This window comes from Phascolarctos cinereus, unplaced genomic scaffold (assembly GCF_003287225.1).
Source record: "Phascolarctos cinereus isolate Bilbo 61053 unplaced genomic scaffold, phaCin_HiC Scaffold_9;HRSCAF=440, whole genome shotgun sequence".
Lineage (NCBI taxonomy): Eukaryota > Metazoa > Chordata > Mammalia > Diprotodontia > Phascolarctidae > Phascolarctos > Phascolarctos cinereus.
In genome coordinates, this window is record NW_027556402.1 from 251,177,923 (window position 1) to 251,195,785 (window position 17,863).

At 47.2% G+C, this 17,863-nt stretch overlaps 2 protein-coding genes across 5 annotated transcripts in view; one reads left to right on the plus strand and one right to left on the minus strand.

Moving 5' to 3' along the window:
- STX3 (syntaxin 3) overlaps positions 1-11,964 on the plus strand; it is a 61,524-nt gene extending 49,560 nt beyond the window's left edge. For all 4 annotated transcript variants that reach the window (XM_020976093.2, XM_020976096.2, XM_020976092.2 and 1 more), the window contains one exon: positions 2,812-11,964. Coding sequence is in view for 1 of the 4 variants with exons in the window: in XM_020976096.2 (XP_020831755.1) it covers positions 2,812-2,814 (3 nt within the window). In the remaining 3 variants the exon portion in view is untranslated. The remainder of the gene's footprint in view (positions 1-2,811) is intronic.
- Positions 11,965-12,488: 524 nt separating this feature from the next.
- MRPL16 (mitochondrial ribosomal protein L16) lies at positions 12,489-17,863 on the minus strand. The gene is given in 5 exon segments (XM_078148489.1): positions 12,489-13,495; positions 15,041-15,189; positions 16,290-16,355; positions 17,679-17,718; positions 17,721-17,863. Coding segments are annotated over 5 exon segments (756 nt in total). The 5' UTR covers positions 17,736-17,863; the 3' UTR covers positions 12,489-13,009.

The window sequence follows — 17,863 nt, forward strand, 5'->3', positions numbered from 1 at the left end:
GAAAACTAACACACGCTTATTTCAGCATCTACTCATCTCTCTCCTGCTTCTGGGAATCTCAGAGCCTCTTGGAATTCCTAAGCTAAGTCACCAGGGGAAAGGCCCCTCGGCTCTTGCTGGGGTCTGTGCTTGGGGTGTCTTTCTTGTGCCTCTGAGACGTGGATTGTGGACTCTCCACTTAATCGGGCTTGTTCTGGGGCTGTCCTTTCCTTTTCCCCAGTGTATCTGGGGGAAGCATAGCGTCTGGATTATCTTGGCACTTGGTGTCTTCTTTCTGAATACTCACTGGCTTGGTAGATCTTGCAGCTTGCTTTCTATATCTGCTCCATTTCTGTTTCTGCTCCTTTCCTGTGTAAATGGAGCTGTGGATTGGGCACTGAGAGGCCGGGCTTCGGGATTTGGTTTCTGGGCTCTTCCTTGACTTAGCACATTTGCATCTGGGGGAGAAATTTTTTTTTAATGTTTTAGCTCTCTCATAATTAAAATTTTTTAGAATGTTTATTGCCTTGTATTTTTAATGTCTATAAAGAACACTGAGAGCTTCAGAGAAGGGTGATATCGGTGCCCTTTCTTTTTGCTACTGATATTGAATCAGCTGATGAGGGAAAGGCAAAGGGATATGGGACTGGAAAAAGTCCTTGACTTGGGAGCTAGGACGTCTGGGTCTGAGTCCTGGCTTTATTACCATGTCATTTAATCTAAACCTCAGTTTCCTCATCTGTAAAATGAAGGATACCAATAGTTACCCTGCCCATATCAAGGTCATTGGGAAGAAGGCGCTCTATAATTCTTTAAGTACTGCATAATGAATTGTGGGCTGATTAATCAGCCGTCCCTATGTGGTCTGGTTGTAAGCCGAACATTCTGAGCAGTGACATTTCTAGTCATTTGTTTGATCTGCAGATATTATCTCAGTTTCTTTCTGGCACATGGGAAGGGAACCTTCAGTGACTAGTGAGATAAATGGTGGTACAGTGGATAGAGGACGAGACTTAGAGCCAGGAAAGCCTGGGTTTAAATCTTGCCTCTGACACTTAATAACTGTGTGACCTTGGGCAAGTCACTTCACTACCGTGCCTCAGTTTCCTCACTTGTAAAATGAATGGGGCTGAACCAGATGGCCTCTAAGGCTCCTTTCAGCCCTAAACTATGCTCTTCTGACTCCTGTCCTCCACCTCCTTTGTCCGTTTCTTCTCCCTCTTTCCTTCCTCCTAGTCTCATAAACACCCTCTCTGGGTAAGGCTACTTCCTTCTCCACCTCTACATTTCATGTGACAGGAGGGTGTGGGCTCAAAGTCAGGCTTCTCACTGTGTTTATCTTTCTGCTTTCTTTAGAGAAAGGAGAAGAGATGAGGAAAGATGAGGTGATGGTCATGGGCTAGAGCTAGAGGGCAGTCTGGTTAGAAAAACAGAAAATAGAAATATGAATGAAGCCCTGATGCAGGACTATTGGGCTGGGCCTCCTCTTACGGCCAGAGGATTGGCATCTGGGCTCCCCTGGTATCTGACAGGCACCTGGTCTCCAATGGTATCTGGGCTCCATTCTTCCATTAGGTCTTCATTTTCTTTCGTTATAAGATGTGATTTTGGCCTTACACTCAGCTACCTCAATTGGAGGTTGCTAGAATTGGTAAACTACAATGAAATAATTGCTTTCAGAGAGTTGAATTAGCTTTTATGCAAATTAGGTAGGCCTTAATTAATCATAGGCTGCTTGGTTATTGAACATTGAGCCTCGAGTTAGCAACGGAAAGAATGTAAAACTTCACTGTCAGCAGGCAAACACAACTCCCCTTCCCAGACAGAATCTTATGGACAGTTTCTTCACTACACTCTCATTCTGATGCCTTATTGTAGGGTGGGAGTGGTCTGGGTTCTGGAGAGGCAGCATGACGTGGTACTTAGAGCTCTGGACTTGGACTCAGGAAGAACTGTGTTCAAAGGGGCAGCGAGGTGGTGCAGTGGATAGAGCACTGGCCCTGACGTCAGGAGGATCTGAGTTCAGATCTGGCCCCAGACCAAACACTTGACACTTAATAGCTGTGTGTGAGCCTGGGCAAGTCACTTAACCCCAATTGCCTAAAATAAAAATAACCAAAAAAGAACTGAGTTCAAATAGGACCTCAGACACTAGCTGTGTGACCCTGGGCAAGTCACTTACCTTTTCTATACCTCAGTTTCTTCGTCTATAAAATGGGGGTAATCATAGCATCTACTTCTCAGGTTGTTGTGAGGATCAAATGAGATATTTTAAAAGTGCTTTGCATACCTTAAAGTGCCATAAAGTGTGCTGTTATTAACAAGAACAAAAAAAAATTCTGCCGGTTTGACTGCATGAGCCACCCTAGAGTTTCTGAAATCTTCTGGGGAAGTATAAAAGATGCACTGATGATGCCATTTTCCATGTAGTAAATTAGGGGAAGGGCATTTCCTTCCTCTCTCTCTCTCTCTCTCTCTCTCTCTCTCTCTCTCTCTCTCTCTCTCTCATTCCTTCTCTCTCTCTCTCTCTGTCTGTTTCTTTTTCTTCCCTCTGTTTCTGTCTCTCCCTCTACTTGCTCACGGACAAAGGTTAGTTGCCTAAACTAAATGATTTCCAACGTCTTTTCAGACTCTAAAGTCTGCCCTATGACCTCCAGTGCCCCCTGGGCAGCCTGCACTGGGGTTTGGCATGTGCCCAGAAGGAATTGTGAGCATCCTGGCCTCTGGGAATGGGGACTTCTTGTTCCCTGCTCAATGACTCAGGTTTGTGAGTTGGATCTGTTTGCCTAGTTGTTAATTTATTTCCCCTTTGCTGTTCTTCCCTTTTTCCAGTAACTCCTCCTTGCCCCTCACCTCTTTGGCCTGCTGCTGAGTCCCGTTGATTCTCACCAACCACGTGTGCACTGACCGACGCTTCCTCCCCTGCTTCTCCCAGAACCCGATCCTCTCCCAGCTGGATCCCTGCACCTCTTCCTTTGGACTGGATGGGAGTTGCCTCTCAAAAGTCTCCAGAGAGTGATTGGGACACGTGCCTTTGTTCCCTAGTTAACCCCATCATGGGTCTGGCTTGCCATTTGCCCACCCCAGCAGGGTATCCGGCCTGTCCTGATCCAACCCCAAATCTCTTTTTGGAGGGTGTCCTGCTAACCCATTCTCCAGCCCTGAAATGCCTCCAGGCCTACTTGGCTAATCACTAAGTCTACTATTTTGGAATTGCAACTTGGGAACCCCCTCCCAGGATGCTGCTTTCTACCTCATGGAATACTCTTTTCTCAGGAACTACAATAATTTTTTCTTTAACAAATGTTTAAGAAAACACAAAATGGAAATCAGTCTCACTGTGCCAACTTTGGCAAGGAGAGGGCTTAAACTTGGGTCTCCACCATTGGCAGGGAGCTAACTCTGATCTTTGTAATGCTCCCTAGAGACTGGAATTAGAAAAGGAACTGGGATGATGGATGATAGTAAGAATTGGGGTCTCTAAGAAGGCACAGTCTTTTTGAAACTCACCTTTTGGCTCTTCACCCTGTAGGGGAGCCAAGAGGCCAATGTTGACTTTTAATTCCTTGGTGGATATGTATATGTTCTTATGTGTGGCTGTTTACTGAAGGAGGGACTGTGATGACGTAGTCCTCCGAGGTCATCATTTGCCCAGGCTGAGCCCATCCTTGGCAGTGTTTGGAAGTATGTATCTTGGAAACCAACTGTTGTCTGGTGGAGAAGGTCATGCAGCTCTCTGTCTAGTGGCCAGCAAGAACTCAAATATATGAAAACTGGCTTATTGAGGAAGAGTATGAGACCTGATCCTTGGTAATATCACAAGATAAGGGTGGGGTTCAGGGCTTCTTATCACATGTTTTTCCTCTGTCATTCCAGATGCCCAGGGGTAGTATCAATGATTTTCAGATTACTATTCCAGAAGGAACTGGAGAGGATGTAGGGATGTGTGTGGTAAGAATCTGGGTCTTTTGAAGGTATATTCCTTTAAGACTCCCCTCTGGGGAGGGAAGTGGCCACTGTAGACTTTTAGTTCCTTAAATATATGAATGTGACTGTGTGTGTGTGTTTGTGTGTGTGTGAGTGAGTCAGTCTGGAACCTGGGGAATAAAGGTTCTAGGTATAATTAGCTCTAGAATTAGCTTGAGTAACTTCTTCATGGGAGTAGATGAGGAGACAACCAGCTCTTTGTGCAGCTTTGAGAGAATCCCTGATCAAAACATACTCTTCCTGAGGATCATCATGGAGACGAACACCCTAGGGTGAATCCCCAGTTTTGGATGGCATGATCTCAAGATCACTCCTAGTCCAATGGCTCGCTTGCCCAGTGGACACTTGTTCGTTTTTCTCCCTGGTGCCCAGGTCCACGTTGTACTAAGACTCACTAGAAATTAAGGGCCACTCAGGGTGACTGAGGAGAGCCAGTCTCCCCAGGGCTCTGTTGACAGAGCCACTGAGTTAGGAGTGGAGCTTTGACCAAATGGCATTTGCTGTTAAAACACCTTCCTCTTACCAAAGAGGGTCCGGTCTCTCCCTCATCATGCCAAGGGGGAATGAATTGTATTGAACATCTTCTTTGGACCATGCAGAAGCAGGCACTAGTGTGCAGAAGTTCTCATGGAGCTGATGTTAGATTTATGCCAACGTAAGCGGGTTGATTTCTCTCCTGGTGCAGTCCTTGCTCCTTTGTACCCCAGGTACACACCATCCTTTGTTGACTTAAGCCTCAACCTTAATGGCTCCGACGATGGATTAGGATCTCTGATCCAGGCCAGTGTCCAATAGTACCTTTTGCCGGGTCTGTTCTAAACACTCTTCAATATGCAGACAGAGCCGTGGGGGCTGTAGCACTATTCTTGCCCGAGGCTGTGATGTCTGGCATTGAACGGTGGGTTGGCTGTGGAGCCAAGAAGGAACAAACTCCAAAAACACGGCTTTGGTCTCATGTGTGAGACTGGGAATTGTATTGTGTGTCCAAAAGTGAAGGGTTTTTAGTCTTTTTTTTTTTAATGGAAACTTGATTACTTTATTGTTAATTTAAATAAATGAGTTTATATTGATTGTGAGAATGCCTTGTCTCTCCCTACATTCCCCCATGGATGTCCAGTGATGGGAATTCCATTGTAATTAATGCTGTTTTCAGATTTTGCTTAAATTCTACATGACAAACCAGATTGCTTGGGAAACAGGTTCTGGTACAAAGAGACTGGATGTGAAATTAAATTAACTACCTAGTTTCAGTTAGCAGCCAAATATGAGGTACCCTGCTAGGTGCTGGGGAATACAAAAATTAAATGACAGACACGCCGCCCTCCAAGAGCTTAGAGTGTGGCTGCAGTGGGAATGGAAAAGAGAGTGGGGATATGAGATATTTTGGAACTGGTCAACAGATTTTGAGCCTGAGTGACTAGGTTGATATGATTGTGTCAGAAATAGAGAATTTATGGAGGAAGGGAGATTTTTTTTGGCTGAGGTATGACATTTTGACAGTTTGTAAGCACATCCTAGTGGAGGTATCTAACAGGCAGTTGTTGAAATAAGACTGATGTTCTGGGGAGAAATTGAGTATAAAGACATTAGGGAGATAACTGCATATTTGTGATCATTACAGCCACATGAATGAATAAAATGACTAAGGGACAGAGTACAGGGGACTGAAGATGGTTGAGAACAAAGTGTTGGGGGAAAACTACATTTAAGGGGTAGGAGGCAGTGTGGCATAGTGGACAGTGTGATGGACTAAAGGGAGTCAGAAAGACCTGGGTTGAACTCCTTGGACACTTATCTGCTATATGGCAATGGGTAAGTCAATTGAGCTCTTTAATTTTTATTTCTGTCATCTTGTAAGATGGCACGACCTCTGAGGTTGCTTTCAGCTTTAAATATTTGATCTGGGAGGAGTGTGAGGAAGCGGTGAAAAACAAACAAAACAAAAACCAGAGCAGTCCCAGACGTAGGAGGAGAGCTATGAGGACAGTGTGATAAAAGCCAAGGGCATCAAGAAGGGGGTATTCAGTTGGGTCAAGTGTTGTTGAAAGGTGAAAGAGAATCAGGCTAGAGAGGAGGGTTTGGTCATGAGTTTGGAGGTCACTGTTTCAGTAGAGTAGAAAGGACAGAAACCAGATTGTCAGGGGCTATGGAGTGAGTGGGTGATGAGAAAATTGATTTGATGAATGTAGGCTGCTTTTTCCAGAATTATGATGGTGAAGGGGAGGAAAGACATATTGTAACTTGGGTGGGGAGGGGTGGCCAGAGAATCAAGGGTTTAAAATTTTTATTTATATATACGTATAGTATATATTATGCATACACATAATACACACATAATATATAGAACATATATTAACTTAGATAAATATGCATGTCTATATATGTATATATATATATACAAATATAGGTATGTATAGTTAAGGTAGGGGAGTCCTGTGCAGATTTGTAGGCCAAGGAGAAAGCACTGATGTAAAGGGAGAGATTAAAAGTGTTGGAGAAAGTGGGAGGGGCTGGGATCAAGGGGCTAGATGGGAAAGGTATCTTTGACCGAAGGAGGACTGCTTCCTTTTCTGGCACTTGGCGGATAGCGGAGAGGATGGGTATATGAGAGGATATGAGCTTCTAAGGGTAGAGAAGGGAAGATTGTGCAACCTATTACAGACGGCCTTGACCTCACTAAAGTGGGGGTAAGGTCATCTGTTTAGGATGAGGAGAGATGTGGACATTAGTGCCTTGAGGGAAAGGCTTGGGATTTCAGTTGTGAGGAATATGAGCAAATTAAGAGGGAAAAGGATCTTGATGTTGGAATGAAGGCTTCCCAGTTTACCAGTTAGCAAATTGGAGGAGCTTCCTTCAACAATATTGTCACGGGAAATAGAAAGAGAAGAAGCAGCTGCTGGTAGTTAGCCAGAGAACAGGGCTGGAATGGCAGAAAGGCAGCAGGTCAGCTGCTGAAGGAAGTCCTCCACTGGAGGGTGGGATTCACAGGGAGACCTCATGATCTCAGATTTGGAGATCAGAGTCACCAGCTTAATTTTGTGTGCAGTCCTTCAGGTGTGATGATCACTCATTCCAGAGAGCGAGGCGTGTCCGTGAGGGAGTGAAGATGGAGATGTGTGTTAATGATATCTGGGGCTGAGGCACGGCAGATGTGTGGATGTTTTCCCTGGGCTGCAAGCCGAGGCATGCATTTCTGGGTATCTGGGTCTGCACCCTCTGGTTACCACTGACTATCATCCCGCGTTGGGAGGCAGCTGGTGGGGGTGGGGGAAGGGCACTGGATTTGGAGTTGGAAGATTTGGGTTTGAAACTTTTGGGTCCTATCTCCAGGAGCCATCTGTAAAAGGAGGGGGCTAGACAATCTCTGAGGTTCCTTCCGACTCTAAGAAGAGGATTCTGGTTTCCCCCGACAGGAACAAATTAAGTAGTGGACAGAATGCTGGACCTGGAGTCAGGAAGACCTGGGTTCAAATCTTGCCCCAGACACTTGGTATTTGTATGACCTTGGGAAAGTCTTGAGCTTAGTTTCTTCCATCTGTAAAGGAAGAAGGTGAGCTAGATGCCTCTGTGCTCTGAAGACCAGATAGAACAGGATTCATCTTGGGTTTTCCATGCTTGGAGTAAATTGCTCAGCGGTAGCACTTTGGATTCCAAAAGCCAGCTCCATGTTTGTCCTCTCCTTCCCACTGTCTCTCCTTCATCTTCATCCTCCACTAGCATAGTTGCTCTGGGAAGCCCAGGCCCCACAGACCTCTCCTTGTACGATGGTATTGTTTGCTTCTGTGCTTTCTCTTTCCTTCTCCCGGATGAGCAGAAGAAGATTATGATCATGATTTGCTGCATTATCCTGGCCATCATCTTGGCCTCCACCATTGGGGGCATCTTTGCCTGAAAGCCCACTTTGACCTTGACCACCTGCCTCAGGTGAGTCCTCTCGGAAGAGAGTGGAGAAGCAGCCTCCCTTGCTGTGACTGGACAAGCTGGACTTTGTTTGGCTGGACGGTCCAGCGGCAGGGTTACCATTATGTGAGACATCATGGGAATGCAGGCTGTGTCTGGGCATGGAACCTGGTTCCTGGGTCCTTGGATATCCCCATAACTTTGGATATTCGTAGAAGGATGCCTTGATGTGGGTGGGCTGCTGTTAGGAGGGGATAATCAAGCAATCAGCCAGCAATTATTCAGTGTTTACTAAATGGGGAAACATTCCAGGTGCTGAGAATACCAAGACAAAAATGAAAGTCCCTGCCCTCCGGGAACCTACTACTGATTGTTAGAAAAATCTTTCAAATGGGAGAAAAGGCAGGACTGGAGAGGATGAAAGAGTGATACAGTCTGGGTTGAGGTGTGGGGGATGGTGGAGACAGATGCCAGGTGGCCACGTGGTCCATGGAAGAGGGCATCACTGAGATCAGCGTTGAGCTTCAACGTCCAGGCCTACTATCCAGGTGCCCTGGGTAAATCACCCCTGGGCCTTCTTCCCGCTTACAAAATGATGATTCTGTTTCACTCAGTGAGCACTACGGAAGCAGGTGGGTGGCGGGACAAAAGTGAAAGCAATTCTTGTCCTCAAGGTGCTTACTTTCTCCCAAGGAGAGAGTTCCAGCCTAGTGGGGGAGGGTAGCACTTACTTCCTCATCAAAAGAGAAAGGCAAGAGGAGAGGTGGCCAGCTCTGTCAAGTACTTTGAACTCCTGGGAAGAAAGGCCTGAAGTAGGCCCGGGATGGCATTTTAACTCCTGCCAGAAAAAGGTTCTCACTGAGGGACATTTCGTAGGGTTGAGAATAAAGTGTTATTGAATCAATCCCACCCAATGGGCTGACATTGCTTGGGTGTTTTGTGATCTTTCCTACCATCTTTGCTACTTTTTTTTTTCTAGACAGATCCTGGATTAACATTTCAGTTCCTCTTTCCAACCTGGCGGTGCCATCCCTCCACTGCAGATTTCTCGGCTACTTCGCCTCTCCTTTGAGAAGTCCCAGTTGTCGTCACTGGACAACCACCAGCCAAATGCCTACCTTTTCATTTTATATCTTCTTAGAAGCATGGAGGGCCAGGGTTCAAAAACCCATGGGACTCCACATGGGGAACTGGCGGGCAGGGGGGTTGAGGGAAAAGTCAATCAAGTTGGTTGAAGAATAGGAGTTAATAGTGTAAATGATCAGTGGGAGGGATAGGCAGTTAGGCCCAATAAGAAAGGACAGACGGGAATCTGGAGAGATATATGAGCTATACACCTTTTATGTTCTGGGTCAAATGCCGGCCTTCCCAACAGCTCCAACTCAAGAGAACCTTGATACCATGGAAAGAGGACTTGCTACTGGTGATCTTGGGCAAATCGCTCCTTCCTTGGATCTCAGTTTACTCATTCCTAAAATGAAGTCCTCTGAGGCCCCTTCCAGCTCTTGGTCTATGTATGATCAATCTGGGTTAACTCTGTTTAGGGTAATTATTAACCTCCTCTCACTATCTTCTACCTCTTTCCCAGGGCGAGCTTGTTCCAGGTAATAATGTGAGTCAAATAGAAGGAATTCTTTACAAAGGTGGTATTTGCTGCCCACTCTATCTTTCGATTAGGGAGTATGCCCCCAAGCCAATCTAGAAGATGAAGAGACTGAGTTTCCACCTCTTTGATGTTGTTAAGGCGGTGTTAGGGGGATGGCGTTGCTATTTAGTTAACTGGGAACACGGTGTTCCTGCGTATCAACAGGCACGTCACCGAACCAACCCACATCTGAAGGGGGTGCACTAGGTCCTTTTCCTAAAGGTGGAGATGGATTCACATTGATCTGCAATAACCTATTGCTGGATAGTGTGGTGACTGGATAGAATGAAAGCTTGGAAGTCAGGAGCAAGTAGGTGTGAATCCTCTTGTAGAAACTTATTAGCGTGAGGATCTTGGGCAAGTTACGACCTTTCTGGATCCGTTTCCTCATCTGTAAAATGGAGGGGCGAGGTGGACTAGACGGCCTCTGGTCTCTTCCAGATAAAAATAACTGTATGAAACCGTGATCTATAATCCTATGGCACCCCCTTGTGACTAATGGCCCTTTTAGAAAATGGCTGCCTGTTGGTGGGGTAGGGCTTTTTAGTGCATGGGCAGCTAGGTGGCCAAGTGCCTGGGCCTGGAGCCAGAACAACTGAGCTTCCTGAGTTCAAATCTGGCCTCAGACACTAGTGTCACCCTGGGCAAGTCACTTAACTGTTTGCCTGTTTCTTCATCTGTAAAATGAGCTGGAGAAGGAAATGATCAACCACTCCAGTATCTGCCAAGAAAATGGGGTCATGAAGAGTTGGATAAGACTGAACCGACTGAACAACAGGACTTTAGTAAACACCTAATTTCAGTAAGCACAGAACAGAGCAAAATAAACCAGCTTATACTGAGACTGAACTCATATCTCGGGTTTTGTTGGCAACGTGGTCTTAACTGAGAATGCCACCTCCAGACTTCTAAGAGAACAGGACTGTAGATCTGAGGCAGGAAGTCTAGTCCAAACACCTTCTTTTTCAGATGAGGAAATCGAGGCTGAGTGGTGAAGTAACTTGTCCTGGGTCACACAGCCTATTTTAGTTTGTAAACATTTATTTGGGTTTTGGATATTCAAAATAATGAGTCAGTTTGCCTTTTGAGTCCCAAAAAAGCTTACATCCATTCCCTGTCTCTTCAAGTGCTGATTCAATTAACCTCATAGATTTAGAGCTGTAGGGGATGTTAGCAGCCACCCAGTTTCTTAAGCAGCAGAGGAAGGATTTCAGCCCAGGTCCTGACTCCAAAGCCAGCCAATGTTCTTGGCCCTGTACTTGGCTCCATCTAATTAGGAACCCAGTTGTCAGGTGATGGACAGATGAAGATGCTGCTTCTTCACTTCTCCCTAAAACTTGTCTTTCAACCATTTCCCTGCTGGCAACAGAACTTGACTTTGCTGACCAGCAATTTGGTATGTCGATAGAAAGCATTTGGTTCCCACTTCTGTCCCCAAGAGCCTCCAGAATAGAGCTGAGGCTTCAAGCTTATTGTGATTCACTGAAATGTGACTATTTACATTATGAAAGGATACACTGCAGGGTACTTTAAGGAGCTGCCCTTGTGCATTTTTGTAAAAAGGTCATCAGCTGCTCTAGGAACAGAACTCGTGCATAACTTAAGTGTATCTTGAGGCTCAAGCGAGCTGATTTGGTGGTGGGGATGGAGTACAGGACTTGGCCTCAGGAAGACCTGGGTTCAAATCCTGTCAAACCATGAGAAATCATTAACAACATCTGTTTCCTCATTTGTAAAACAAGGGGGTAGACTAGGTGGTCTCTAAGGTCCTAAGCTGTCCTCTACCGAGGCATCCACTTGGAAGTTTTCAGAATCTGCAAGTTTGGCACTTAAATTCAGATTTGTGCCATTTACATCGAAAGTGCTGTTCTTTCCTCCTGCTTATATGTTTTAGAAGAGGGGAGTGGTCCTGCATGTAATTCTACTGATTCTGAATTCCTTTAGCTCTGGAAGAGGGGGAAGGTAAAGAGAGTGTTTACTCAGCCCCTGAATCACAGGGTGGTGGTGGTGGGGTGCTACAGGCAGAAAGGCAGGAATTGCCAGTGATACCACACAGAATTGCAGGCTTTGAGTCAACAAACATCGTGACTATGTTGGCACTGTGCTAAGTGATGGAAGATGACAGGAGAATTAGAGATGGTTGGATATGACTACAGACTCTGTCCACAAAGAGCTTGGAGTCTAAGAGGGTAGTGTAGAGTGTTACATAAAGGAGCTGATACCAGGGTTAGATAGAGTCACACAAATGTTTAACCCTGCTATCAGCTCTCTGAAGATTTTCAGTGCTCCTGGCTTTTCTGTTCTGTCTCACTGAGATCAAGTCTAGGACTGGTGGGCAATGTGGCCTGGATAGAGGAAGTCTAGATCCTGATTACAATTTCTCTGTTGCTGTATTAAAAATGCAGTTGTCAAGTGAGTATGTGAATTTAACAAATAAAGTCCCAATGAGTGAAGACAGCTGTGCCCAAGGCTTGTGTATGGGGGCAGGAGAAGTGGATAGCTCAGGAATCTGAAGACCAGTGAAGGGGAAGGGGGTAGAGGTGAAGGGACGGTTTGTGTTTTGTTCCTCTTCACGTTTTCTCTCCTGATGATCTATACCTTTACCTTTGCTTTGCCACTCTCTCTCTGAGTCACTGATGTAGAGAGGCAGGGCGCCAGAGTGGACAGAGGGCTGGCCTTTGCATCAGGAAGAGCTAGGTTTCAATCCTGCCTCTGACACACTAGCTGGGCAACTATGAGACTGGTGACTTTGCACAGCTCTCCCTCACTTAAATCCAATTCACCTGCAGGTCATGGCATCACCTGCCTGATGTCATGGTCCTCTTCAAGAAAAAAGTACAAACTACAGCTGGACGACCATGGGAAGGTCAGAGACTGTCTTTCTTTGTGTCCCCAGTGCTTAGCAGAGTCTCTGGCACAGAGTAGGTGCTTAATACATGTTTACTGACTCAGTGTCAACCTCTGTGTCCCAGACACCTTTTGTGACTATAAATTACAGAAAATTTATTAAGCTACACCAATGGAAGGGAATTTCCACACTGGAAGTCTCTCCTCCTCTCTCCCCCCCCCCCAACGGATGCTCTCACAGGGATAAGGAAAACAGGGCAAGGGTTCTTGACCTGGGGCCTGTGAATTCCAAAATGGTCCAAGACTTACAAAAGCAGGTCTAAAGACTGCTGGGATAAGGAAACTCCCATTACCAATGCATGTCTTCCAGCTGCCAAGAGCACTTAGCGGGTTAGTGTCTTGCCTTGAGTCACAAAGTTAGTGTGTATGAGGCAAGGACACAAAAGAAGTCATTTAGGTGTTTCCAGAGTCCCTTTACAGGGGCCAAGACTTCTGTACAATCAACTACAATGCACACTATGGTTCTTCTCATCCCAATGCTTTGCAGAGATCCTCCAGTCATCTGGGGGTGCTCAGATGTTTCTAGGGAGAAGCTGCAGGCAAGAGATGGGGCAGCTTCTCTCGAAACTTGCTCTCTTCCCCTCGCTGTCGCTAGACACGCTCAGGTAGGAAGAACTTGCCCCAGTAGCGCCCCTTGTGGGTCAGGTCATAGGGGCTCACCACCTTCCTCAGCCCCAGCATGTTGGCAGTGACAATGCGCTCAAAGGTCCAGGGGTTCTGGTTGTTGAGCTCCCTCTCCCTCTGCTCCTCGCGCATCTTTTCCAGAGACTCTCGGCTCACAGCCTTGGCTGGGAAGGGCAGCTTGTGCGCCACCTGCTTGAGGATGGGTTCCACCTCGCCAAACTCACAGCGGCCACCCACCTCCACGATAAGGCGGCCAGTCTTGACTGCTGTCACGTAGTGGTCGATGGCACCTTTGCCACCCCCCATGCGCTGGCCCATACCCTTGCGGGTGATGGGCTTGTAAGGGCCTGGGACACGCCAGATGGCAAACATGTTCTTGGTGTCTAAGGCACGGTTGATTGTCAGGCGCATCATTTCAAAGTGGCCCCAGTGGAGATAACCGCCACCTAGTGCCTGAAAAAGAGTCAGGAGTTACAAAAACAACCAGCATACTTTAAGCACCTAGTATGAAGCAGGCACTATGCTGCATTACGGATTCAAAGACAAAATCGATAATCTCCCATGTCAAGCAGCTTACATTCTACTGGGAAGATGCAACATGTACAGAAAAGAAATACAAAGGGATTTCAGGAGGGGGGCACTAACAACTGGGGGAACTGGGAAAGGTCTCTCCTAAGGGGGCAGTGAAAAGCTATAGGTTTCCAAAAGGCAAAGGAGGGAGGGCATTCCAGGAAAGTGGGACAGTTTATGCAAAGTCACAGAGATGAGGGAGGGGATGTTGTGTGGGGACAACAGCAAATAAGCCCGTTTGGCTGCAATCGAGAGTCCATGGGAGTGAGGAGACAGCAGGAAGTTGCACTAGAATTAGGCTGGAGCCAGAGTGCAAAAAGCTTTCAACAAGAAACGCCCCCATGACAACTTTGCCTGAGATACTACTGGGGCAAAGAGGCAGAAGCAACCAACATTTCGTTACAGTGGAGTTGATCCCCTTACTCCTCTCATCTGTTCCTGCTCTGGGGTTTGTCTCCTCCTCACTTGTTTTTCTACTAGAAGATGTACAGGCAATGAGAAGAACTTAAATTCAAAGCTAAAAATATCTCTTAAGCACCTACTGTGGGTGAGGCATGATGCTGACCCAGCTAAGTGGTGGCAACTCTGGTCCAAATCATGCAAGAGGACAGTGTTGAGAGAAAGTACTTGTGTGCACAGTAGAAGATGAGATATGGAAGTGAGCTCCTTAGGAAAAGGATGGGAATAAGCAATTAAGCGCCTACTATATGCCAGGCACAGTATTGTCTCATTTGATCCTCACAAACCCTGGGAGACAAGTGCTATTAAAATCTCCATTTTTACAGCTGATGAATTGGGGCAGAGATTAAGTTATTTGACCAGAGCTAGAATGTGTCTGAGGCTAGATTTGAATTGTCTACCACCCGGGACTCAACTGATAAAACCCTGAATGGATACCCATGTGCTGTAAATGGTGGAAATTTTGGGCACTGAGAATATGTGCATTTGGAAAAAGCCATATTAAAAAGCATTTCTCATCGTAGCTCCCTCTGTAAGCCACCACAGGTGGCTGCCTACTTAGCATATCCTTCACTGGCTCTGGCAGAACACCCACTGCCACCAGCATTTATTAAGTACCTACTAAGTGCCAGGCACCGGGGATACAAAGGCAAAAACAGTCCCTGCCCTGCAGCAGATTCACATTTTAATTGGTACGTTCACAATGGAGAGGAGAAATTGGTGGTAATCTCAAAAGGACGGCATAAGCATTAAGAGAGGTCAGGGAAGGCTTCTTGCACAGGGTGGGATCTGAGCTGACACTAGAATGAATCAGGAGGCACACAGGAGACAAAGCATTCCAAACATGCAGAGACAGCCAGCAAAAAGGCACAGTCAGGAGAGGGGAGTGTTAGGATCAGCTAACCCAAGGCTCATGACCTGACCTCTCGACACCACTTTCCCCAGCTGCTGATTTCTTGGTGCACTCACCAGGATACCAAAATTACCCTCGGTGAAGTCAGTGGCTTCAGTGGACGGCCCTCGGATGTCACTCAAGTTCTTAGGCTCCCGCCTCACCTTTGGCACAAGCGGCAGCCGATCAACAAACCTGAGCTTGGGCTTGTTGGGAATAGAAACACCTAAGGAAAAGAGCAGGGAGCAGAGGGTGGGCCTACAAGAGCCATTAAGGAGCACAGACCTCTAGGCATAAAGCTTCGGGGAGGGAAGTTACAGGGCAGTAGCTATAAAAAGGAAGGAAAAGTCTCTTCCTATGTGCTCAGAATCCCTCCAATGCTTCATTTCAGCAGTGACTAGACTTGGGGATCTGGAAGGGTGTGTCCACCCAGCTTAAAAGAGAGGAAGTCCTACTCAAGCTAGAAAGGTCTCGAGGATGGGTGAGGCTCACCACAATTTTTTGGCCATGGCAACTAACAAGCAGAGACTGCCACCTGGATTGGAGAAGGCAGTGGCCATACTGATGAAACTGTAGACCCTAAAGTATGCATGTTGGCCAAGGCATTAAAAATAGATTTTCATTTATATCTTGTTTTCACATTGCCTCCTCTAGAGACCAATCCCTTATAACAAAGAAGTACACAATGTTCTGCACCTGTGGATCCCTACCTCTGTAAAGGCGTAGGGGAGGTGAATTCTCCTATCTCTTCCTTGGGTCTAAGGCAGCCACTAGACCAGGGTGGGCAGGATGTTGTGCAGGCCTGCCCTAAGGGAACTTTGCATAGTCAGTTTTGCTGAGGGATTTGCATTTTTGAAGGCTGCCCAAAATCCTTTGGCAGGAGGCAAGCCAATCATGCCACAGCTAGTGATGTTGTGCAGGCCTGCACTAGACCCATCAAACTATGACGCTGAGGATGGCAGCCCTAGTTGGACTTTGTAAAATGGCTGGGCCTAAAAATGTCCAGGAGAATGTAAGCTTCTCAAAGGCAAGAATCTTTGTGTGTGTTTTGTTTCTGTATGCTCAGTGCTCAGCATTACCCGGAGGAAGTGCTTCATCAATGCTTGATGGATTGGACTTTGTTGCTCCAACTAAGAAATGACAGAGTTCAACCACGTGCCCAGCACAACTAGGTGCTGTGGTTTTGGGATATATAGTATATGACTGTCCCTGCCATTAAGAGCTCCGGCACCCCCCCTCCCCCTCCCCAACAACAGTACTTACTGGTGAGCCTAGTACCAGCTGGGGAAATAAGATTGAGATGAACTAGAGATTAAGATCTCTCACCTTCATAGGTTGGTACTGGGAGGAAGGTCTTCATGCCAGCACTAAGGGGCTGGGCAGCCCCAAGACCTGAAAAGCCAAACCGATGGACAATGGACTGAGAAATAACAGGGATAAGCATACACGATGACCAGAATTTGGGAACCTGGATGGTGCTAGCTCAAAATCCTGGGGAGATGGGGCAATCTCTGGGGCCTGGAGCTGAGGTGCTGACCCTTCCTGCCACCTGCCTCACAGGTGATCCTTTGTCTACAAGCATGGTATCATGACCCTTGGCTGGAGGAAGTGGGAATGTTCCTCAGAGGGAAAGGAATTCACTGAGGTGGCAGAACTGAATGGGATCTCTCTCTGAATACGCCATGTTGAAGGAACAGCAGACTTGGCTTTATGGATGAAACACAGACTAATGTCCTAGAAGTCACCATCTTTTTATGTGAGGCTTAAACGAACACTTCCAATGACAAGAAGCTCACTACTTCGCAGGACAGTGTTCTGACGCCGAGCTCTGTGAATGAGTTTTAAACACTTCAATACCGGTACTTCAATATGACTGGTTTCCTTTGTAATCCAATGTATTTTACTTTACATACTTAGAAACGTGATTCTGAGAAGGGGACCATAGGCTTCTACTGACTGCCAAAGGGATCCAGGACACAGAACAGGCTAAGAACCTTCCAACCGGGGTGTCCCCTTCCCCATTCTTCTTTTCTAGAATTCTAGAATTGGGAGCTACAACGACCTCAGAAACCAAGCACAGCTTCACCTCCCGCTCCCCAAACGAAACCAGTGGTGAGACCTGCCTCAGTTTCCTCACCTGCCAGGTGCTGATGGGAGCCCTGAAGCTATTTCCCACTCGGGGGCTGCTTTGTGAGCCCCCAGCAGGCTCAGGACCCACGGGTTAACCCTTGTACAAGTGCAAGTCTCCATCTTAGAATGGAAGCTTCCTGAGGCCAGGAACTATCTCGCCAGGCCTCAGTAAACAGTAAGCACTTAAAGAATGCTTGTTCACTCATTCACATGGGGCTATGGTTATTGTCCAGCCCAGCCCTTCCCCCCACAAACTCAATTTACAGATGACAGATGCCTGAGGGGTTGGGGAGTTGCCCAAGGTCAGGTTATCCCGGTCTCGGGGGGGGGGGGGCGGTCGCGGGCGCTGTTGTTGGCCCCATTTCACAGTTGAGACAAACAAAGCTCAGAGAATCTTGCCCAGGGTGACGTAGCTCGGGAACATCGCAGGCGGGATTCGAACTCCCGACCCCCCACACTCGGAGGCAGAGCTCGGCGCTCAGCAGAACTGGGAGGGGGGGGAGGAGGGGCAAGGGAGGGATGTGGGGGAGGGGAGCGGACGGCTTAGGCCCAAGCGGGTCTGAGACGCCGGAGAGGACGCCTGACCTGAAGGGAGCACGCTCAGGACCGGAGGGCCGGCGCGCGCGCCAGCAGCCGCCACATGGTTGCGAGCCGGAGTCCGCCGGGGTCACCGAAGACAGAAAAAACATGCGACGAGAGCCAGGAAGAGACTGCGGGACGTCAGCCGGTTCTCAGGGCGCCGCCATGACAGACCGGAATTGCGTCATCGC